This window comes from Oratosquilla oratoria, chromosome 6 (assembly GCF_046742065.1).
Source record: "Oratosquilla oratoria isolate Oo_2021 chromosome 6, ASM4674206v1, whole genome shotgun sequence".
Lineage (NCBI taxonomy): Eukaryota > Metazoa > Arthropoda > Malacostraca > Stomatopoda > Squillidae > Oratosquilla > Oratosquilla oratoria.
In genome coordinates, this window is record NC_134782.1 from 23,437,003 (window position 1) to 23,461,962 (window position 24,960).

Genomic DNA, 24,960 nt, shown 5'->3' on the forward strand with positions numbered 1-24,960 from the left:
GTGTGTGTGATTCACCACTGTCTTGGATCACGTGTTGGACTCGTGATCGACAGCTATTTCCCTCCCGGAAGAGAGCTCAGAGCTCATGTATGACCGACCTATGGTTAATACTGTAACCTTACATGCACACACACTCAACTCCCCGCCCACGAGAGTTGGAGTAACGACTCGCAGCGTAGCGACACTGAAATTATTTCAGCCCTGGGCGGGATTCGAACCCGGACCACCGTATTGGCAGCCGAGACCTAATCTCTGCGCCACGAGTGTGTGTGTGTGTCTGTGTGTGAGGGTGGATGTGGGTGTAGGTGTGATTCATCATCATGGTCTTGGATCACGTGTGTGTGTGACAAATTTTCGTTCATGGATAAGATGAAAAGAAACAATTCAGAGAAACAATATGTTTATATCTAAATCAAAGTTAAAAATGGAAAGAGACGGTATCATGTAAGTATAACTCCAGTCATGTAAAATGCGATTAAATAAATACATGTTACTAATGACAACAATGTGACTAATGTAGTATTAGAAATATAAAAGAATAGAAAGCAGAGTTCATATTGTGACATTATTTTACATTAGTAAAGTATTTTATTCACAAAAAGCACAACGGCAACAGAAATGTAATGAATTTTGATAGTTCGGATAATCTTTGAGGTTAGGTTGCATTTTCTAATATAGTAGGGACTGAAACCACAGCAAATAAACCACAAGATATTGGATCCTTCAAACATATTCGTAGTGTTATTTAAAGCGTATTCAATTACTTATTCTTAACCGTATATTTAGAGCGCACTCCATGTATTTACTTTTGTCGTTTATATTGTAAGGGTAAAATATATCATAATTAATGGACTTAAATTGTAACATTAATAACTACAACAGTTAATGATATTCGTTTGATTTTTTCCTAAATTTTCCAAAGGAGTCATGTGCACAACATACTAAATCGGGTAAAAATCAACGAAGATTTGCCTAGTTGGTTACTGTTGGTATCGTGAGTGACAGGAGGAAGGGAGGAGTGATAAAACTGTGATAGCAATTATTTAGGCGGATATTGTCTTCGGTATCTTGTAAGTTAGTTATTCACTTGAAAATATGCACTTGGATATGTTAATCTATTCGAATGTGTCTTTTGTTTGGGATCAAGCTGTTCCTATAAAGTGCTGCGAAGTATTGTGAGTTGCCTATACCTCTGACTGGAATGTTTATTTGATGAATAACGGGGTTACGGTTTTTGTGTTGGCAGTAATCAGAGAATACCCGAAACGTTATCATATTCCAACACAAGGTTACTCAATATACATTTATTTCCACACATATAATTGAAGGTAAGTTATAGTCAATGTCGTCTTGAGAACAATTGAGAGTTCACACTCTAGACTAATGTTTATTTTGTTTTTTGTTTCACAAGATCTAAATTACAGTTGATGACGATGCAGAGAAAGCATTTCCTTGGGTGTGCCACTTCTTTCACTATGAATTTGCAAATGCATAAATCATATTAATTTTTCAATTTGGCTGTAATTTCTGAGATGTTGTGAAGGTGGTAGTTATTTAGGCCTATTCATTATCCAGCTATGACAGCACCTATGAATTAATTCGGTTCAGGTTTTGTTGGCTTTCATTTCAGTTGAAAATATGCCTGATTTGTATTTTCAATAATGTTAAGTCAATCATAATGTTTGAAGCAGCTGCCAAATCAAAATTTTTACTTTCTTGTATGCAAGGTATGCAGATACCATAGATTTTTAATATGCTTCAAATTTGTAGAATTATATGCAAGGGAATACTATGTGTCTTGAAGGACACAATGTTCTTGTCATGTTCTTTCTGATGTTCTGGCTAACGTGACCTTCTTTCTTGCCCTCCGTTGCCTCCTAACCTTACTTTGTATTAGGATAAATGGTCAGGATGATAGATCTTAATCTTTATTTTTCAAATTATATGTGCTTTCCAAAGATAGAATATTGGTATTTTTTCTATAATGATTTTGTTACAAAAAAAAAAAAATTAGAAGTCAAAACCTACATGATAGTATTAGAAAATGCGGTAAAATTTTAGTTGTGTACACCTATGGATAAAATTTAAGTTATACACACCAACACGATATGGCAATTGAAAATTAATTGTTAAGTTTGTAAATTATGATAGATCAACGTAATATGCGATTTTCTTGGTGGAAATCAAAAAACAAAAAAGTTGCTAAAACCTATTTTTGATAAAATTTTAGTTGAGCATGCCTACATGATATAGCAATAGAAAATTATTAATTTAATGAATTATAATAGATTATATTAGATTATAAATTATAATAGATTAATGGCGTAAATCAATTACAAAATAATTGCTATTTTGTTTAGATAGGTGCCGAGGTTGAAGAAATGAAAGGATGATAAATTAGTCTATTCTAGCCTAACCTACGTAACTTAATCTAACCTAACCTACCTAACCTAACAAACCTATGTAACCAAACCAATGTTTAGTAATTCGGTACCTCAAATTCTAAAGATCATCTGGGTCGTCATTGTTGTCATGGATGATGATGGCCTAATTATTATTGTACCTTAGTCAATTAACAGTTGATGGCAGAACCCCGTGTTCTTTCATAAAGGCCAAGGAAGCTCTATTGTCTTTGTAACAGCGCTTATTAATGTCACCTGGAGTTGGAGAACACCCAGTCCATAACGTGAAAGCCATCATCTGATAGTGACTGGGCTGGCATAATATCCATACCATATCCTAGCAGCTTCGTTCGTTAATAAATTTGCTTGTAGCAAGTTTTTTTTTCTGCCAAGAAAATCGCATATTATGTTCATGTACGTATTATAATTTACAAAATTGATATTTAATTTTCTAATGCTATATCGCATAGGTGTGCACAACTAAAATGATACCAAAAATAAAGTAACAATCTTGTAAATTATAAGACATCAATGTAATACACATTTTTCTTGGTGGAAATCAATAACAGAAGTTGCTAAGAGCAATACACATTCAAACAGAACTGTGGCAACTTCTTGAGACACCATCTTTGTTTTGATAGATTTGGAGGTTGAAGATGACAGTAACCCTGATTACCTCTAGAATTATAGGTACTATATAGCTAAATGCAGGTTAGGTAGGTTAGGTCAGAGTAGACAAATTTATCATACTTGAATTTCTTTGACCTCTGCATCTATCAAAATAAAGATGGCATCTCAAACAGCTGCTGCAGCTCTGTTTGTTAGTGTATTGCTTTTAACAGTTTATTCTATTATTGATTCCTGCCAAGAAAAATGTATATTAAATCAATGTATTATAATTTACAAAATTTATATTTAATTATTTCTTTGCTTTTTAGGGGAATGTCCCCTTTGGGGCTACAGAGAGTATGCCTAGTCCTATCCCCATCCCATTTTTTGTCACTTTTCACAGCTCAAGTGGGAACACTCGGTGGCAGTATTATTCTTCTCCCCTACCACAGGGTTCAGTGAAAAAAGGAAATGAATGTTCAGAGAAGTAGTATAGGACATTATTAAGAGTCAGGAGACAGCATGATGGAAGGATTACAGTATGATAAAGTATCGTTTCTCTATGAATAGAGATTTCCTCTATCACAGATAAAAGGATGTTTGGCTCTGGTCCATAGGGGTGCCCCGTATAGACCTGAAAGTGTCAGCTGCATGCTACTCAGCAGCTTTTAACCCCAAAATAACATGCAGCCAATACCCCAGATGGAGCATATCCTAGACAGGGAGTGGGAATAGATTATGTGGGGATGGAATGGGTAGGAGTGGATTTTATGATTTTGTTTTTGGCTACCTCCCTTGTAAGGGGGAAAAAAGCCATTGGTATATGTTTATGCATATTTAATTTTCTAATGCTATGTTGCATAGGTGTACACTTCTAAAAAATTACTTTTTTTCTTCAAGTACTTCATATTTTGCTATTAACATTTAGAATATTACTATTTATGATTAACACTAGTAAAGATGTTTCACAATTTCACAGCTGCAATTCTTAACTATATCATCAGCTAGCTCTTATCATTCTGAGTATTTTGAACCTTATATATAAGTACCACAAATTAATAGTAGTGTCGGTAACAATTTTTGAAAAATTAAGGTGGGCTAACACCTTTATATTTGCCAAGAGTTATGTTAGGTTTCACAGTTGCAGATCTTACCTATATAAGTACTGCAACTTAATTGTTACATCAGTTGTGATTAAAAAAAAATTGAGGTCAATGGACATTTTTGTACATTATAAAGATGTTAGGCAGTCTCACAGCAGCAATTCTTACCTATATCATTGGCTAGCTTGGTAAGTTTTTAGAAGTGCACTCCTATACTATATAGCAATAGAAAATTAATTTATTTTATAAATTATAATACATCAATGTAATAAATGTTATTCTTGGCAGAAATCAATAATAGAAATAGTTGCTAAAAGCTATAGATACACAAATGTAGCTGCTCTGGTTGCTTGTGATGCAATCTTTGTTTTGGTAGTGGTGGAGGTTGAAAAAATTGAAAGTATGATGAATTTGTCTATCCTAACCTAACCTAACCTCACCTACCTAGCCCCTAACCTACCTAATCTAACCTGGATTTAGTAATGTGGTACCTGTAATTCTATAGGTCATCAGGGTTGTTATCGTTGTCTCCGACCACCAAATCTATCAAAACAAAGGTGACGTCTGAAGGAGTCAATGTGACTTCGTTCATTTCTGCATAGGTTTTAGCATTTTTTTCTGGTATTGATTTCTGCCAAGAAAAATAATTATTACATTGTAGTATTATTATTTACACTATATTTGATTTTCTAATACTAGCGGGTAGGTGTGCACTTCTAAAAAAATACTGCTAGCTCTTATTCTGAGTATTTTGAACCCTAAATATACAGTAAATACTCAAAATTAATAGTAAGTTTGATATTGATAGCAATTCTTTAAAAACATTGAGAATGGTGAACATCATTATATTTACCAAATACTGTATAGGGTTTGGAATGATAATCTGTCCTACCATTTCTCTGTTACTGGGTATTATTTTAAAAGACCTATATTTGAACAAATTTGTAGTCTCATGTGGTCACAACATGGTCAAGTGAAAATAACAGGGTGTTCAACAATAAGAAATTTGAACTCATGTGGGCCAAACAAAAATTTAAAAGAGTACTGGTGCAGGGGAAATAAGACAAAGGGAACACTGAGAGATCTGGGGGTGTGGATGAGTAATGATTGTAGCTTCAAAGCATACTTAACCCACACCACTAGTGCTGTTTGTAAAATGAGTGGGTGGATCCTTCTGACCTTTAAGACCAGGATGCCTGAGGACTTGCTACCTATGTGGAAGACACTGGTAGAGTCAAAGCTGAAGTATGTATTCCAGCTGTGGTCTCCACACAAAGTCAAGGAGATACAAGAACCTGAACAGGTACAGAGGGTATTCATGAGGAGGTTAATCAGGGACTCCCTATAGGGAGATGCTGAAAATCCTCAAGCTCGCTGCAGACATGCAGAGAGCATTATATAGTGATTTACATCTGGAAAGTCCTGGAGGGCACAACGCCAAACCCATCACAAAATGAAGGAGGTGGTGTCAAAGAGAAACACAGCCCCAAGTTTGGCAGGACCTGTGAAAGAAGGTCCATAAGAAGCTGTTCTCATTGACTGAAGACAATCCAGGCAGAAAGCTTCATCTGTGCTGGCCCCAGACTCTTCAACTGTCTCCCAAGAGATAAGGGACCTAATGGGAGTCAGCACAGTGCTTTCAAGAGGACATTGGACAGATTCCTGGACAACATCCCAGATGAGCCTCCAATCCCACAGCTCAACCTCACGAGGGTAGCACCGAACTCGTTCACAGATTAATTCCAATACATGATACTCAGGAAGAGATATGGGAGTGGTGTGTCCCCATACTGGCCATGGTGTTAGTACCAAAGCCTAACTACAAGACCATGCAAGGCATACAATAGTAATTATCATAGATTAATACAAAGCCACAAATTAGTGGAACTGTGTGTAAAGATGCCATGTGCCCCTAAGTCTACAATATTCTTGGCAAGTTCTTTTTGATGTGGTAAGTGTGACCTTGTCCTCTGTTGTGGCACCATAACCATGGGGCTGCATCAAAATATCATTCAAACATAACCACTCCCTAACCCCCACACCCCCCACCCACTCCCTTTCATGCATCACAGCATCATCCATATACAACCATTCTCCATTCACCCCTATCTTCTGTCTTCTCCCTTTCTTCCTCAACAGACATCACCCTTTTTGTCAATGCCCCTTTTACCCCATCCATCCATTTCATCCTTGGTTGCCCCCTCCTGTTCACTCCTTCCACTTCTGCCTCCCACACTTTTGCTACTATTTCTTCATTCTTTCTTTCCATGTGTCAAAAACATCCCAATAGTCTTTCAACAACCCTCTACCATACTTCTCAGACATTTCATCTCAAACACATTTAAATTCTTCCTCTCTTATGTTCCATGTTTCTGACCCATAAAGTGTTGTTGGCACAATCACCCCTTTATACAATCTCCTCTTAGCATCCTTTCCAAAGTGTCTACTTCTCATTACACTTTAATCCCCCAAGGCATTTACTTGCTTCTCTCAATCTACATTCTACCTCCACTCCTCCCTTTCTCACCATATTTGCCCCCAAGTATCTGAAGTAATCCACTTCCTCCAGTCTCTCTCCCTTAATACTCACTTTCAAATTTCTGCCATCCTCTTCCCTTGTACATCATCACCTTACTTTTACCCACATTTACCTTCAACTTCCTCCTGTCACGCACCTTCCCAAACTCCATCATTAACTTCCTTAATTCCTCCTCTGATCCTGCTACAAGTGCAGTGTCAGCTAACAACAACTGGCTTATCTCCCATTTTTCTCCATTTTTTTTTTTAACCATCTCCAATCCCCTGCCCATTACTGTTGTATTTACCTCCCACACCACCTCATTCATGTACACATTGAACAGCCATGGCAACATGACACATCCCTGGTGAAGTCCCATCTTTATCTCGTACTACTCGCTCTCTCCATTTCTAATTCTAACACAGACTCTACTACTTCATAAAAACTCTTGACTGCACTTAATAGCTTTCCTCCTATCCCATATATGTACAAAACCTCTCTCAGTGCCTTCCTATCTACCCAGTCAAAAGCTTTCTCACATATTTGTCTTACCACAAAAGTGATCCATGCAACCCCTACCTTTCCAAAACCTTTCAAATGGTAGTGATAGCAAATTGTCATGAAAAATTCAAGAACCTTCATTTGGTAATGTCACCAATGATAATCATTTTAATGAAGGCTTTGTCATCTTAGAGGAGGTTTTAGAGCTGTAGATTAGATATTAATATTTGATCAGAAGAATGGCTGATAGGATGGTGTACAGCTGATAAATCAAGATCAGAAATATTGACAGTTTTTACTTTATTGGTACATACACACAAAGTGAATTGGGCTTACCAAACCAGTGATAATTAAAGATTCTAATTGTAAAAAATGAGTTGGGATTTGGTTGAGTTTGTACTTGTTCAGAGTTCTTGTGTTTTATCAAGAGATTTCCCCAAATTTTGAGATGTCTTATGTGAGGGGGGAAAATAATCTTGTCAATTTTTGTATATTAAGATTGGAGATTAGGAAAAATTGGGGTAATGTTGAAAAATAGTATTGGAATTATTGATTTGCTGATATCACAACTCTAGGAGTTTTGACATCAATTTAGCAAACATACAGTTTGTCCATGAACTAATGATTAGATTAGATTTAACTGAACTGGCTCCCTAATATTACAGTGGGGTTCTTATATGTACATCATACATACATACATATACCAAAGGTTTTTCCCCCTTACAAGGGAGGTACCGTAGCCAAAAGGGAAAGGCATAAAATCATTTCCACCCATTCCATCCCTGAATACACTCCACACCCCTCCACCCTCCCTCTTATCCGAGCACCTCCTGGATGACGGGTCATCCCTGCACCTTGTCCACTGCCCTGGGTCAGAAGCAGTGTCGCAAGACACAGCAACGCCGCTTCATTAAATCGGCGACCCCCCCCCTCTCCGTCCCCCCATGCATAAAAGGAGAGGACGGGGAGAAATCCCTTCGGGCTGCGTCAAAATTTGCTCACACATACTACCTCACACGTACTACCCCCCGCCCATTCCACCTCATGCAATCACAACATCATCCATATACAACCATTCTCCATTCACCCCTGTCTTCTGTCCTCTCCCGTCCTTCCTCAACAGACATTCCCCTCTTCCCCAAAGCCCCCTTCACCCCATCCATCCACCTCATCCTAGGACGTCCCCTCATGTTCACTCCCTCCACATCTGCCTTCCATACCTCTTTTACTAGTCTTTCTTCACTCATTCTTTCCATGTGTCCAAACCATCCTAATATTCTTTCAGATTTATTCATTCATTATTCCTGAAGAAAAGTAAATTTGCATGAATTGAAATTCAAGCAATGAACCACAAAGACACCATGCATAAGTGAAGTATGCCAAGATAAGAGGGAGGGAGGAGGGTGAATGGGAGTGGAATATGTGGGAATGGAATGGGTGGGAGTGGATTTTATGTTTTCTTTGCTGCTACCTCCTTTGTAAGAGGGAAGAAGCCATTGGTATATGTATGTATGTATACGTATGTGTTTGTATATGTATATATATAATATATATTTTATTTGTCAGAAGTTACTTGTATTGAAAATATACATTACATTAATCAGATTTGTTGTTTAATGGAAATATGTATAGTTAGACATTATTCTTCCCTAGACCTTTCTTGACCTACATGGAAAAATAGAAGGCAAACAAATAACTCAAGTTGGTTGTAGGTTCTTCCTCTTTGTTGCTCATTCAGCTGTAAAGGTTCCTGGCTGTGTTGAGTTCTTAAGTGGATGTTGGACTAGTCATCTCTTCTACAGAACTTTTATGGCTTTGTTAGTATCTATTTTTGAGATAGAGAATTGTAGAAGGGTTGATAAATAAACTGTCCCAGATGCAATCATCACAAAGAAGAGACAGAACGCCTCGTACAATAGAGAACAGCACAATATTTTTTTCCTTGAGTGACATACAGGCCACTCAAATGGCTGTTGCACCTGGCAGCCATGGGTCTCCTGTAAGAGAGATGTGGGCAACAATTTGCTTGATGTCAGTTTTGCATAGAATCATTACACAGAACACATTGAACTGTCACTATTTATTTATGACATGCCCCAGTTCTTGCAAGAGACCCATGTATCTGTCACATTACTATGATTTCCCTCATAAATGTATACATACATACATATACCAAAGGCTTTTTCCCCCTTACACAGGGGGTAGCCAAAAAGAAAAATGCATAGAAATCACTCCCACCCATTTAATTTCCCATATATTCCACTCCCCTCCACCCCCTCCCTCCCTCCTATCTTGGCAATATATGTAAATACATATATGAAATAAGTCACAAGCCCATAGGAAACTGGCTGTGGCCACTGTTTCAGTACATATTAAGATATTTTGTGAAATTGTCAGGAGCGAGTGCAGTTCAATGTAGTATAAAGTGCTCCATGTCTTTTTTGTGGTGGTTGTACCTAGGGCATTTGTTACCTGTTCTCAGGCTAATTCTGTGTTGAGAGCCTACTGTTTAAGAGTAGAGTGATTATCTAAACATAGGCATGTCAGAGCAATTCAAATTTGGCTTGGAGGTAATTTCTCAACTGGGTATTTTTGTTTGCTTTCTTGATAGTTGGAAGCATTTTTATAATAGAGGATACTGCAATAGGAATAATGTTTTAGTAATAATAATCAGAGCTGTAAGCTGCAGTGGGTAATGTTCCTGCCTCTGCAATGGCGGAGATGTGAGGTGTCACATTTCTCTGATAGCACCTAATCAGTATAGCTTTACCAACTTACTCAACACTGCATATACACTTTACACAGTCCATATACACAATGCAGATAGCCTTACCAAGCCAAATTAAGAGACATTTTGGGTAAAGTACAAAGGCTGCATTGCCCTCCAAGGGCTATATAGGATCATGTACAGTATTGGATTAAACTGAAGTTTCATTTTGTTCTAAGTAATGTCTACATAACTGAGTGGAGTTGAATTAGTAATGGAATTGGAATAAGATTCTTCATTGATTTTCCTGTGGGTGGTTGAAGCCCCACAAGTAAACATAAGTGAGGCAGGAAGAGGGTGGGATAGAGGTTGCTCTCTTGAAGGTCATGGAGCAACTGTCATAGCTCAGGGATAGCACAAGACTTTTATAGCCAGTGTGTGTAACTTGGAGAACTAAGGAAAAAAAGTGGTCTGCCATTAAGGGATATTCTTGTAGTGGCAGTGATCACAGGTTAGTAATACACAGTTTAAAAGATTTATTGCCATGTGGTTTAGATGACTAGGAATTCAATTTTGTTTGTTTTCTAAATGAGTATAATCGCTGTGGTTTGGTGGAAGGCAAATACATTAAAATATGTGATTAATCTCATTGTTATAGTATTGTGCCACATTCTGTTTAGGTTAAAACCAAACAGTTTTATTCAGTTGAAGGGACGTCATTTTACCAGAGGCATTAAAGTTAGTAGTAACTAGCATTAAAGTTACTACTAACTAGCATTTTTTTTTTTTTTTTTTTTTTTTTTTTAAAGAAAAGGTTAGACAATTTTATGCATGGGGATGATAGGTTGCAATGGACATGGAACTGCCCAGTGGCCTTATGGTCTCTTGTAGTCTCCTTCATTCATATGTTCTTGTGATGGTCAATGATAAGACAGATTTCTTGTCTTATGTAGGCCTTGGGTGTATCCTAGTTTGGAGTATTACTTCAGTTGTAATCTTTGATCCTGTGTAGAAAATTCATTACAAAAACATTCAAATATGACTTCAAAGCCTTGATAATGGTTCAGTTTTTGCATCCATAAACAAGGCAAGGATTGCAAGTACTGTTGATGTGCTTATCGATGCCCACAGCATGTACTGCTCAGTTGCCTATTGGTATTGGTAATAGGTGGTTCTTTTGAAGCTGCTATCAGTTTTAGTGCAGTTTTCCTATGCAGTTGGCCTTTGTTTTGTTTGAAATAGGGAAAAAACCTTAATTGCTTCATGGGGATGTTAGAAGTCTCCATACAAAACAGAAAAGACAATAGAATAAATTTGTGAATCTATGGGCTTATAGACTCATTCACTGGAAAAGTAGAAGTGTTTCTGGAGAGCCTTATACTTACGTTCATTCATTTTACGTTTTTTCGATTTTACGTTTGAACTGACTGTAAAAAAAAATTTTAATTTTTTTTTTTCAGTGAATGTTTTAGTTTAGCACGCTCTCCGTAGTTCAAACGATACTTACGCATGATGCTGCGTCCATTGTTTACATGGCACAAATGTGCCTTGCCTCCTCCTCCTCCACCATCTCAATTTATGTTGCTTGAATTTAATTTATTTGAAATTAATGTTATCATTTTACAATGTTATGTGTATAATTAATGATTTAGGGGTGTTTTATAAGATACGGTAATAGAATTTACGGATGTATGGTACAGTAACAACTTACGTTCATTTTCATCTTACGTTCGGCCGTTCGGAACGTAACTAAAACATAAGTTGAGGAGCGTCTGTATACCCATTCCACTTAAACCTGGTAGGGTGGGTAAAAATCCATCCAGGGCTATGAAAGTTATCTAGAGGCAGCTTGATATGGATGCAAAGTGTTAAGCATGAACAATTAAAGATGAGAACCCCAGACCTCTTGGTGGTGGTTTGTACAGTACAAAGGCAACTGCATTAAGACGTTGATTACTGTAGTTACAAACCTTTGAGGAAGCTACTTGTAACTCATAACTAACAAGTTAGGAAAGTTCTCTTTTATTCTGAGTAATACAATAAGTCCTCGTTATACGGAACATATGCGTTCCTGAAAACCTTACCGCAAATTGAAATTACCGTATACCGAACCCATTATAACATGTAATAATAGGATATGGCAGACGTACCTTCTCCCTGCTCTTTCCTCTTCAAAACACGAGCGGATACCGTATCTGTGAATTTTTCTTACCGTAAATAGAATCAAGGGTAGCAGTTACCAAATACTGTAACTATGAATTTACTGGATAAAGAATTACTGTATAAGGAGGACTCACTGTAGTTAACACAGAAAACGTGATCAAACCAATTTACAGAATCCGGGGGTAACTGATGTACAACTACGAAAAAATATATATAATCAAGGTGCCAGTGCCGGTATCCTTGTGTACCCACTTGCACCTCATCGTACCAAAGTGGTTAATCTTTTAAATTTTAGAATAATGTATGTGTAATATTGAAAATTAGTATGTTTTCAGAAGGCTTATAGGTGGGCGTCATGGTAGGTTTGGCACTACTGAATGGGGTTACATACTGGAAAGGTTTGGGAAACACTGCTCAAGACTCATGGACTAGCTTCTGTGTTTGAGTTGATTTATCAAATCTTGGCCATGATTTGAACAGTTCCTCAATCCAGTAGCTAGTATGATAATTTCCCTATTAATGGGGTTTTCTTGCTTCACAAGGATAACATTATCACAAGAATAATATGAACCCATCTATGCTAAAGTCATCACCCAGCATTAAAATAGCACTATTATAGAATTGACCTGATAACCGACCCAGTATGCCCAAGATGTATTCCTCACACACTAGACATATCTTACACTGCCATATACTATCACAACCTGGACAAAAGTTCTATCATACATATAGACTAACCTGGTGGCTGTAATTGGATTCCTTGGGTCTTGTGCAAGTACAATAGATTGACTGATTGTCTTGTAAAATCTGTATAGGATGTGTTGATGTTTTTTGTTGTTGGTAAGATACATATTTTTTACTATCATTGTTTATTTATAGTATTCAAGCAGCAAAATACAATTGTCGATAAAAATGTTGAACAGTGCTATGATATTCAGTATATTAATATAATATTTTGTGTTGGATATTTGCAATATTTTTCTAATATATTCATTATATGTATATTGTAAAACATTTTACTGGATATAAAACTATCAAGTCCTCATCACCATACATACATATTCTTATTGTGAAAAGCATGATGGTTCAAGAATTAGTGTGACTGCACTCCTTGTATAAACTACCAATTCCCTGGCATTGTATCATTTATGTGTGAGTATAACCTTGGTGTCAGTGAGGTCCTACAATCTTTCAGTCCTGGTGATAATGTTATCTCATATAGATCTGACTCATTACTAATCAGGGAATTCAATGTAGTGGATTTCCCAATGTTACTAGGTTAGATGGCTCTAAAGGGTGTTATAGAATATTATTTCAGGCAAACTTTTATGACTTCTATATGGTAGTAGTATTGTTGGCTTTTCACCATATATGGAATTATGAGGGTAGGTGATATTAATACATGTTCCTGTTCAGTTTACTAATAGTAATTTTTTTCTTTTCACAGCAGACCTTAAAAGTCATTAAAACATCACCTTACCACAAAAGGTGATTCGTACTTTTGTAGTAGTCCCCTGAAAGCCTCAAGCATTTTCACGACGGCCACCCCACTCCTTAGCTCCAGAATGGACACGTTTAGCTCGTATCAAACTGGAGATGGGGGGACAGATCTACAGAAAATGTCACACAGCATTGGTTCAAATATACAGAAAATATCACAGAATGGTATGTAATCATTTTATATTAGAATCCAGTCATAATGCAATGTAGTGAAGTGTTTAATATATTTAGGATATATTCATTGAATTTGATGTTCCCAATCATGAGTTATTTAATTGTTTACAGTTTCTTTCTAATTGCTCAATTTAGTTTACATTTGATTTACTGACCCTAAAGTTTGTCTTTTAAATTCAGTCTGTTGACTCACAGTACTGTTTGTAGTTTAGTGAAAAAGAATAAAGGAAGTTATTAGAAATATTGCATTTCAAGATTTCTTCTTGAAATGTGATACTTTTGTAAGGGGTGGACAGACAAGTAAAACATTTCCCTATGGATACGGTGTATAAGAATAGTTAGGAACCACTGGCTTAGAGGAATCCCTTGGTGCAGATGGAATATATAACCATTTTAATTGAATTGCTGACAAACCCATTCACACCCGCTATGTAAAATTTTATACACCTAAAGGTTTTATTTTGGGGATTACCATGGAATGAACTTCTAACGTCAGAGGGTTAATCTATCTAAGCAAACCTGTCAGTTTGATTTTATTTTATTTTATTCGGATTCAATCATATATACAATAAAATACAATACATGTAAGACTCATATTATACATAGTAAATACAATTGTATATCCGAGGATGGCACAGAAAGTCAAAAGACTTATTTCCACTGTGGTCCTCACAAAAAAAGACATATTATAGCTAGGAAAAGATTGTCATAATACAAGCTAGGTTGACTAGAAAAAAAGATGTCAAAATTGACTAACATAAAAAATATGAATGTACTGACTAGAAAAAAAAATGACTTTGAAAAATGACTACCATAAAAGGTGTCAGTCTGTGTCAAAGATTAAGTAGCTATATCTATTTCTGACCCACTCATTGTACCACTGTCATTATGTAATATCATACATTAAGGTGTTATTCTTTTTATCTTATCTTACAGTCAAGTCCATTCAGCAGCTTGTCAATCAACTAGGTACAGAGCAAGACAGTCAACAACTACGGGCACAGCTGTAAGTTTTTTTCATCAAGTTGTTTATTTTGGTTTCACTTTGTTTTGAGTGTATAGTGAGCTTGAAATGGGCCTCTAGACATAGATTTATCAGTTTTGGTATGAGTGATTTTTATTTCTAAGTACTGTCTTGGCAGGAAAGGGAGGAATGGAGGTGGAATGTAGATTGAGAGAAGCAAGTAAATGCCTTAGGAGATTAAAAACTATAGTGAGAAATAGACATTTGGAAATGGATGCTAAGAGATTGTATGAAGGAGCAATTGTGCTGACAGCACTGTATGGGGTAGAAACATGGAACATAAGAGAGGGAGAGTTTGAATGTGTTTGAGATGAAGTGCCTGAGAAGAATGGTGGGGGATATTAGGCTGGATAGAGTGAAAAACGAGGAAGTGAGGAGGAGGGTAGGGGTGAAAAGGGGGTTGGGAGATAGGGTTGATGAAAGAGTATTGGGATGGTTTGAACACAAATAATGAGAAGAAAGATCAGTAAAAGATGTGTGGAAGGCAGAGGTGGAAGGAGTGAACATGAGAGGGCAACCAAGGATGAGATGGATGGATGGGGTGAAAGGGCCATTGGGAAAAAGGGGAATGTCTGTTGAGGAAGGATGGGAGAAGACAGAAGATAGGGGTGAGTGGAAAATAGTTGTGTATGGATGATGCTGTAATGCATGGAAGGGAGTGGATGGAGGTGAGGGAGTATATGTGAATGATATTTTGATGCAGCCAGAAGGGATTTCTCCCTATCTTTTTCTGCATGAGAGGATGGAGAGGGGGGTCGCCAATTAAATGAAGCAGCCTTGCTGTGGATGTGCTGTGTCTTGCCACATTGCTTCTGATCCAGGGCAGTGGGTGAGATGCAGGGATGACCCATCATCCAGGATGAGCCAAGATTAGAGGGAGAGAAGGTTGAGTGGGAGTAGAGTATGTGAGGATGGAATGAGTGGGAGTGGATTTTATGCCTTTGTTTTTTGGCTACCTCCCTTATAAGGGAGAAATAGCCATTGGTATATGTATGTACCTAATTGTAGCATATAGGAAAGGAGCAATGATTGTTAGGTCCTGTCTCCTATTCTCTAATTTTCTAACATACCTAGACTCAAATCATGTACCGTTCCAACTTAGTCTATATCTTTGATTTCCAATTATCATATTTAGATTTGAATTCACGTATTGATTGAGCTTGGGCTATATCACCTTCTGAGCTATTCCACATATTTATACATCTGTATGGAAAACTGTATTTCTTCACATCCTTTTGACATGTGATCTTTCTTAATTTACTACCATGCCCTCTTAAAGCCCTTCTATCTATAATCAGATTTCTTCTACCAATACAATCTATCCCCTTTAGTGACCTCAACACTGTAATCACGTCACCTCTTTCTCTTGAAAGATCAAAGGCCTTTACTTGTATTAAAGAATGAAAACTTTTATATTGTTTGTCAGTATTTAGTGTATCAAACATTTAATGCTTTTTGGCTAAAGCTAGTGTAATACAAGGGAGGTAGCCAAAGTCAAAAGGCATAAATCCATTCCCACCCATTTTATCTCGACATACTCTACCTGACCTGAGTGGTGTTTGTTGTGGCAGGGGGGCAGAGATAACCTTTCATCCATGAGGTAGTAATAGAGACATGTAGGAGATGTATACTTGGACCCACTTATACTGTAGAAAAGGTCTTTGGGTGTGTATGTAATCCTTTTTAATCTTATATTTGCAGTCATAAAGTGCAACACTACACAGGAGGATTGGCCAAGGACACATCTACAGAGATACGAACATTCCAAGCATTGCAGTTACCAGCTGGGGAGGATGCGCGTATATGGAAGATGCAGCGAGAACGTCTCACCAGGGAATTCACAGAGGCAAGTCATAGTACTGCATTTCAATGTGTTTTCATTTCATAATTTCATACACCTTAGGTATTGCAAAATATAATGTGGAATGATGTGGCTGAATCAGAAGAAACTAGATAGAATGAATGAATCTGTGAATGAATCTTTACAAGAAAAATAAATGGTTTACCGCCACTATTTCATTATGTAGCAATTGTCCCTTCTCATCCATATGAGAAATTACAGAGCAAACATAAAGGAATCCCCTCAGGCCATGTCAATTTCTCATTCATTCACAGCCACTCTACTCATGCCTATCTTGTATCCTCTCCCTTCTCTGCTTGACAGGCCTTTTTACCCAAGGCCCAGTTCACCCCATTCATTCATCCCATTCTTAGGCTTCCTCTCAAGTTCATTCCATCCACCTCTGCCTTCCAACCCAGTATTCTGTGATCATTCCTATCTGCCAACTCTCCACACTTGTGTTCTGCCTCACCTTTTCATTTCTCACTGTGTCTTCTCTTTCTCACATATCTGCCTTACAACAAAAATCTGACCTACACAACCCCTACCTTTCCTAAACCCACTCTGTTCCTCACTAATTACTCTCTATTCTTCTCCTAATCCTCTTAATCAAAACCCTCCCATAAGCCTTCCCAAATACAATCAACAAACTGTCCCTCTGAAACTACTACATTCACTCTTGTCCCCTTTTCCCTTGTAAAGTGGAACTTTACAGGCAATCCTCCAGTCCTCTGACACTACCCTCTTTTAGACAAACATTAAACAACCTCATCAACCAGTCCACCATCACTGTACCTCCCTTTTTTTAGACACTGCATGACACCCATCTAACCCAGGTGCCTTACCTGCTCTCATTATTTTAATAACTGCTTTCACCTCATCTTTTCTTATTTCTTTGCCATTTTCCTCATTCGTCACTGTCACTTTCTTAGTGCCTCCCACTGTGATTATCTTTCCCTCCCTATTCTTCACATTTCATAACTCCCAAAAATGCTCTACCCATCTTCCTTTTACTGCAATGTTTTCCATTATCATCTCTCTGTCTACACCTTTTACCTTTTCTTCTCTACTTGATTCACCTCCGCTTACTGTCTTAATTTCCTTCCAAAATATCTTTATTCATTTTAAAGTTTTCTGTCATACTCTTCCCCCATTTTACATCTGCTCTTCTTTTTGCCACTTTTATCTTATGCTTTACTTCTCTCTTTTCTTTATATTTTAAGATAAGATTGGAAAACAAATGGATGTTGGATGTGGTGTGGGGGATGGGTACCACCTTTAGTGGAAAGGGCCTTTTGGCACACACACACACACATATGAATATATGTATATATATTTGTATATATGTATATATATATATATATATGAATATATGTATATATATTTATATATATATATATATATATATATATATATATATATATATGTGTGTGTGTGTGTGTATGTATGTATGTATTTATTTATTTCAAAAATAATATAGATAAGCAGAAATTGTATTATGTTGCAAAAAGATTGCTGATGTCTGCTTTGTTTAGGATGATGCCAAGAATTGTTTTGGGTACATTGACTCGGTGTGAGGTAAGGAAGGAGTAAAAGGAATGACAGAATGAAAGGGGTGAACAAGTCGGATATGTTTTGATCAATTATTCTGTTTTACCTTTGTTTTTGGCTACTTCCCTTGTAAGGGGGAACAAGCCTTTGGTATATGTAGGTATGTATGGTTATTCTGTGGAAAAATGATTAATGGAGAACTTTCTTGCAGGCACTGAATGGTTTTCAAGCAGCCCAGCGAGAGGCGGCATCCAAGGAAAAGGAGGCACTAAAACGAGCACGGGCTGACAGCGATGCACATTATTTTGGTTAGTTGTGTGGATGGTGATTTGCTTTAATATTTCTACAATATTAATGTTTTGAAGACCACATGATTATGTAGTGTGGTCTTATGTGTTATTGTACATGTTTTGTTTCCATGTTGGTTGAACATATTTCTTTATTTTTTCTTGCGTGCATTTCTGATTGTTTATTGTGTTTATTTACTTTTCCTTTTTCCTTGATCATGAGATAAATATTCCTGCAGGTCCTTTTTTTTCTGGTTTCAGCAGAAGACAAAACAAGCACCGCCCTTCTTGACCTAGGGGGAAACAGTGGTGGGGGAGGGGGGGGAGGAAACCGGCTACAGCAGCAGCAGCAGCAGCAAATGCAGATGCAACAGCAGATGGAACAGGAAGCAGAGGTCCATGCATTGCAAGAAAGAGAAACACACATTAAACAATTAGAGGTGAGAAGGGTCGTTTATTTATCGAGTTCATGCAAGGCAGAGTAACTTGTACATCTAATGTTTTGTATTTGTCTGTCTACGACGAAACACAAAGTACTAATAGTAACAGTTACAATTGATGATGAAAAATGTAGAGCTCATGAACAGTTAGTGGTATCACATATCTTGTTTTCCTTCTTACAATTGACGATGAAAAATGTAGAACTCGTGAACAGTTAGTGGTATCACAGATATCTTGTTTTCCTTCTTACAATTGATGATAAAAAATGTAGAACTCGTGAACAGTTAGTGGTATCACAGATATCTTGTTTTCTTTCTTACAATTGATGATGAAAAATGTAGAACTTGTGAACGGTGAGTGGTATCACAGATATCTTGTTTTCCTTCTTACAGTCTGATATTCAAGATGTCAACCAGATTTTTAAAGACTTGGCAACTATGGTCCATGAGCAAGGGGAGACCATAGACTCGATCGAAGCCAACGTAGAATCGGCGCAGGTGCACGTAGCTCGAGGAGGAGGGGAAATCAGGGATGCCTTGCGCTACCAGGTGGGTGTGGCTGGAGGAGCAGAGGTTAACATGTCAGCATAGTATTGAACAATTTATCATTACCAAGGATATTGAGAACTGAAACACCACTTTCTCCCTCTCTCTCTCCCTCTCTCTCTCTCTCTCTCTCTCTCTCTCTCTCTCTCTCTCTCTCTCTGTCTCTCTGTGTGTCTTTCTCTCTCTTTTTTTTCTCTCTCTCTCTCTCTCTCTCTCTCTCTCTCTCTCTCTCTCTCTCCCTTTTTCCCTCTCTCTCTCTCTCTCTCTCTCTCTCTCTCTCTCTCTCTCTCTCTCTCTCTCTCTCTCTCTCTCTCTCTCTCTCTCTCTCTCTCTCTCTCTCTCCTACCGGCTGCGGCGCTTGGCCTTCAAGCCAAAAATTCCATAAATCAATCAATCTCTCTCTCTCTCTCTCTCTCTCTCTCTCTCTCTCTCTCTCTCTCTCTCTCTCATCTCTCTCTCTCTCTCTCTCTCTCTCTCTCTCTCTCTCTCTCTCTCTCTCCTACTGGCTCCGGCGCTTGGCCTTCAAGCCAAAAACTCCATAAATCAATCAATCTCTCTCTCTCTCTCTCTCTCTCTCTCTCTCTCTCTCTCTCTCTCTCTCTCTCTCTCTCTCTCTCTCTCTCTCTCTCTCTCTCTCTCTCTCTCTCTCTCTCTCTCTCTCTCTCTCTCTCTCTCTCTCTCTCTCTCTCTCTCTCTCTCTCTGTCTCTCTCTCTCTCTCTCTCAATGGAGACATTTTATGACTTACTACATAATATTGGAATGGGCAGAAGATAATGATGACCCTTTATCCACAAGAAACTAAGAGGAGAGGGAAATAAGTGGAAGAATGGGTGGGGGTGGATTCATGCCTTGGCTGGCTACCACACCTTATAAGGGGGAAGAAGCCCTTGGTTTGCAGATAGGTAGGTATATATTTCACCCTATTGTTGGGAAACATGTGATGTGATATGATATGGTTTAACGTCACAAACTCCCCCCTATCGAAAGGCTAGGACGGAGCCCCTTACAAAGGACTTTGTAGGGTGGAATTTAATGAACCATGCCCTTGGTTCAACTTTGCCGGTGGCAGGATTCGAACTGCCTTCCCCTTGACCTTCGCTGCAGGTAATGACACCCTAACCCACTCAGCCAGCGAGCTTCCTTGGGGAACATAATATTGGGGAACTCACACTTCCAGATATATACATACGTACATATACCTAAAGGTCCTCTCCTCCTTATGAGGGGGGTGGCCAGCCAAGGGAAGCACCCATCCTTCACCCGTCGAATACCCATTTGATGAAAGGGATAACAAATGGGAAGTAGGAATACCCGATCGTTGTTTTCCCCCAAAAAGTGTGAAATATACTGTATGTTATTAGTCATAAAATGTCATGAATTTTTATTAAAAAATGAAGTCCTAAAATCATCTGTTAAGATAATCGTAGACACCATGTTGATAGTTATTTGACAGTGGTATTGCAATTTATTTATTTATTTTTACCTTTGTAGAAGTTTGGATAGTTTATTTGCTTTGAATACTAAAGGATTCCTTTTTTAGTTCATTATTTAGGTCACCTAGGAAAAGATGCATGTAGCTAAAGCACTTGTTCTTTGGCCCTCTTGTATGTTTAGACACAATTCATATTGAATTCTAAAGCTTTCCTCTTGTACTGGTAGTTTAGTAGTGCAATAGGTCGCTTAGGAAAAAGAATCATGGGTACTCCAGTATAAAGGCTATGATCTTATCTATTGATCATTAATTATATGTTTATACTAAAGATTGTTTCTTCCTTATAAGGTGGGTGGCTGTACCTTAATTTTTGTTTATTTATTTTTTTGTGTTGACCGTTGTGCACTGCTTTTTCCACTTGCACAACAGAACAAAGCGAGGAGGAAGAGGGTTTGCCTCATCATCATCAGTGTTGTAGTCTTGGCAATCGTTATTGGACTCATAGTGTGGTCATCGCAATAAGGTATTTGCCTTACTTTATCTTTTGTTTTGTTTATGCCATATTAATAGAGGGCATGCTTTCCTGTATAGTTGATGTGATTATTTCTATTATTTTATTGTACTTATTTTTTTCTAATATAATTAGCTTATCATGAACTTGTGTTTTGATTATGAAAAAAAAAAAAAAAAAGTACAGACTTGATCTTTATACATACACATACATGTCCCATACAGTGTTGTCAGCACAATCACCCCTTCATATAATCTTCTCTGGGAATAGATGCAAAAAGGAGATTATATGAGGGAGTGATTGTGCCAATGAGTCTTTGAGGTAGAGACTTGGAATTTAAGAGAGGCTGAGAGAAGTTTAAATATATTTGAGATAAAATAAGGTTACAAGGTTGGATAGAGTGAGACATGAGAGGGCGAGGAGGAGAGCAGGGGTGGAAAAAGAGATGCCAGATAGGGCTGATGAAAGATTATTAGAATGGTTTGGACACATGGAGAGAATGAGTGAATAAAGATTAGTTAAAGAGGTGTAGAAGACGGGTGGATGGAGTGAACTTCTTGGGACGACCAAGGATGAGATGGAAGGAGGGGGTGAAAGGGACTTGAAGCAAAAGGAGAATGTCTGTTGAGCAAGGAAGGGAAAAGGCAGGATATATGGGGATCTGAAACTGGATACTTAGAGGATATAGAGAACAGCTAGCAGACAAGATCCACAGTCATATTTCTTGTTAATTGAATGAAGGCATTGTGTCACTTGATTGGAAAAAGACAAAGGTGGTGCCAATTCACAGAGGTGGAAATAAGGAGACACCACTAAATTATTGACCCGTGTCACTAACCAGGACAATAGTGAAATTATTTGAAAGGATTTTGAAAGATTGATGGACCAAATATCTTGAAGTGATGAACATTCTGAAAGACAGTTTGGCTTCAGGTCTTGAAGGTCATGTGTGTTGAACCATTTAACCTCTTCACTGCGGGGCACATCGCACGTCTGGCAGCATTGGCTGCCCGATGTGCGATGTTGCATCATAATCACATTATAAAAGATAAAGTCAGTGCTCAATCGTTCGTTCTCTTTCACCCGTGTATTTTGATAACCATAGAAAATATGATGAAGCCAGTTTAGAGAGAATGGAGGATGCGTTGGTACGACTACAATGAATATAATCAAGATGCCGAGGTCGGCATTATCAAGTACCCAATTGCTCCTCATGCCGCCTATGTAGGTGTCACCATATGGAAGTGGTTAAACTTTTACTTGAGAGTGATTGAAGCACTGCAAGAGAGAGAGAGGTGGATGGACTGCATGTACCTCAACTTAGAGAAGGTATTTGATAAAGAACCTCAGAGTTGACTTATGTGGAAATTGGAGCACACTTGAAGGACTGAGTGGCAAACTACTAGAATGGATGAGACTTTTTGAAGGAAAGATACATGAGGACAGTAGTAAAGGATAAAATGTCAAGATGGGGAGCAGTGATGAGTGGAGTTCCACAAAGTTCAGATCTCGCACCAATAATGTTTCTTATCTGTCAATGACATGATGGAAGGAACAATAAGCTATGCCAACATGTTTGAAGATGATGCAAAAGTCATGTGAAGAATGAAAAACAAGGAGGATTGTGGGCTATTGCAATAAGATCTAGACACCATTTTTGCATGGAACCAAGAATGAGAAATGGAGTTTTAATAAAAAGAAAATGCAAAGTACTAGAAATGGGCAGTAATGGCCAAAGACCATCCTTAAACTATTTCTTGAGAAGTGAACCCATTACAAAAGCAAGAGGGGAAAAACTTGTGAGTGTTGATAAAAGACAACCTGTCACCTGACAGATATATCAGCGGGATTGTGGGAGAGACATATGAACTACTGCAGAAGATCAAAGTGGTGTTCCACTATATGAATGAAGGGATGATGAAAAAACTCACCAAAACCCTGATATGTCCAAGACTGGAATATGCATCAGTAGTAGTATGGTCCCCACACAGAGTGAAGGATGTAAGCAAGATTGATAGAATACAAAGGGCAGCAACCAAACTGGTCCCCAGCCTGGCAGATAAACCATATGAGGAGAGACTAAAAGTAATGGGTCTACCAACTTTGAAAGATTGAAGATAAAGAGGTGATATGATTTCAGTATTCAGGTCACTAAAGGGGATAGATTGCATTGACAAAAAAGATCTGATTAAAAATGGAAGGGCTTTAAGAGGTCGTGGGAATAAATTAAGAAAATCCACATAACTAAAGGATGTGAAGAAATACAGTTTTCCATATAGATGCAAAGATATATGGAATAACATAAAGGTGATATAGCCCAAGCTCAAACAATACACGAGTTCAAATCTAAATATGATCATCGGAAATCAAAGCAATAGATTAAGTTGGAACTGTACATGAATTTGAGTCTAGGTATGTTAGAAAATTAGAGGATAGGAGACGGGACTCAATGAACATTGCTCCTCTCTTACAATTGGGTAAATACATACCACAAACAGCTAGTATCACACCATCTACTATTCTGCTAGGATCATTTGCCCAGTACTACATATGAACAACACTCCCAACTCTCAATTTTTTTTTTTTTTTCCAGGAAAAGTCACGTCAAAAGGCCTTCCTTCTGATTGTTGCCTTCATTTTCATCTGTCTGGTCATTGGACTTATTGTGTGGGCAAGTCACTGAGTTCTCCATTGTGCAGCTGGACTATAATTGGATGAGGCAGCAGCTTGGACAACTGGAGGGCCATGAAGCTAGACAGTTCCATGGTTGGGAATTGTGTCAAGGGAATAATCTGTAGGACGGATTATGTTGTAGAAAAAAAAAAGACCAAACTGTTACAATGAATTACGTGATATGTTTGATTTCCTAGTTAATTTATGATGGAAGTACTATAGATTTGTATTGAAATATAAAAGTATAAGGCAGATAAATTCTATGCAGACTTTTTATGGACCCATTTTTTTGTTTTGTTTTAGTCAATTTGGCTTCAAATACATGAATTTAATGCATATTTTCACCTTATTTATCTATATCTTGTATGGCAAAGTCATATTTTGTTTGGTAATGGGCTTGATATAATACTCTATGATATTTTGACTTGAGAGAGAGACCATTGTAAAACAAATTGAAGCATGCGAGGTAAAAAAAATGCCACATGTCTGTTTATGCTGTTTGGCAAAAAATATTATTTTTGGACACCACTATTCACAGAAAAATACATGTTAATTTTTTCAAATGTTTTGCAAATGTTATGATTTTTATATTATCTAAAGATGTAACTCCATTTAGCTATTATACAGGTACCAGACCATTTATCTGGTTTTCAGGAAACCAACTGTTTGAAACTTGCCAGTTTTGAATATGGCTTTGTACTAGTTTACTGCTTGACAGCCTCATTTTAATTTTTGTGTCCTATGCAGTGCAGATCAATTTTATTATGACAGCTGTTAAGTACGCTTGTTCCCCTTTACATTTTAAATAGTCTCAATTTAATGTAATCTACAGTTGAGCGGAGATGAGAGGGAGGAAAAGGGGGTGTATGGGAGTGAAATGGGTGGGAATGGGTGCATGCCTTTTGACTCGGCTACCTCCTGTGTAAAGGGGAAAAAAAAGCCATTGGTATGTAGATAGACAGTTGATATATACATTGT

General features: G+C 37.7%; 1 protein-coding gene across 6 annotated transcripts; it reads left to right on the plus strand.

The window, feature by feature from the left end:
- The first annotated feature begins 297 nt into the window (after positions 1-297).
- On the plus strand, positions 298-24,245 carry LOC143026350 (syntaxin-7-like). Of its 6 annotated transcripts, none has more exons than XM_076186581.1 (9): positions 298-444; positions 13,451-13,668; positions 14,614-14,683; positions 16,403-16,547; positions 18,304-18,400; positions 18,641-18,819; positions 19,213-19,368; positions 21,228-21,321; positions 23,903-24,245. In XM_076186581.1, exons 2-8 carry the CDS (start codon positions 13,569-13,571, stop codon positions 21,318-21,320), a joined length of 840 nt encoding a protein of 279 aa, XP_076042696.1. In that variant the 5' UTR covers positions 298-444; positions 13,451-13,568; the 3' UTR covers position 21,321; positions 23,903-24,245. The 6 variants fall into 6 exon arrangements, with proteins under 6 accessions (XP_076042696.1, XP_076042694.1, XP_076042699.1 ...); XM_076186579.1 differs by lacking the exon at positions 298-444 and adding an exon at positions 922-1,070; XM_076186584.1 differs by lacking the exon at positions 298-444 and adding an exon at positions 923-1,070 and having other exon boundaries at positions 18,644-18,819.
- Positions 24,246-24,960: the final 715 nt, after the last annotated feature.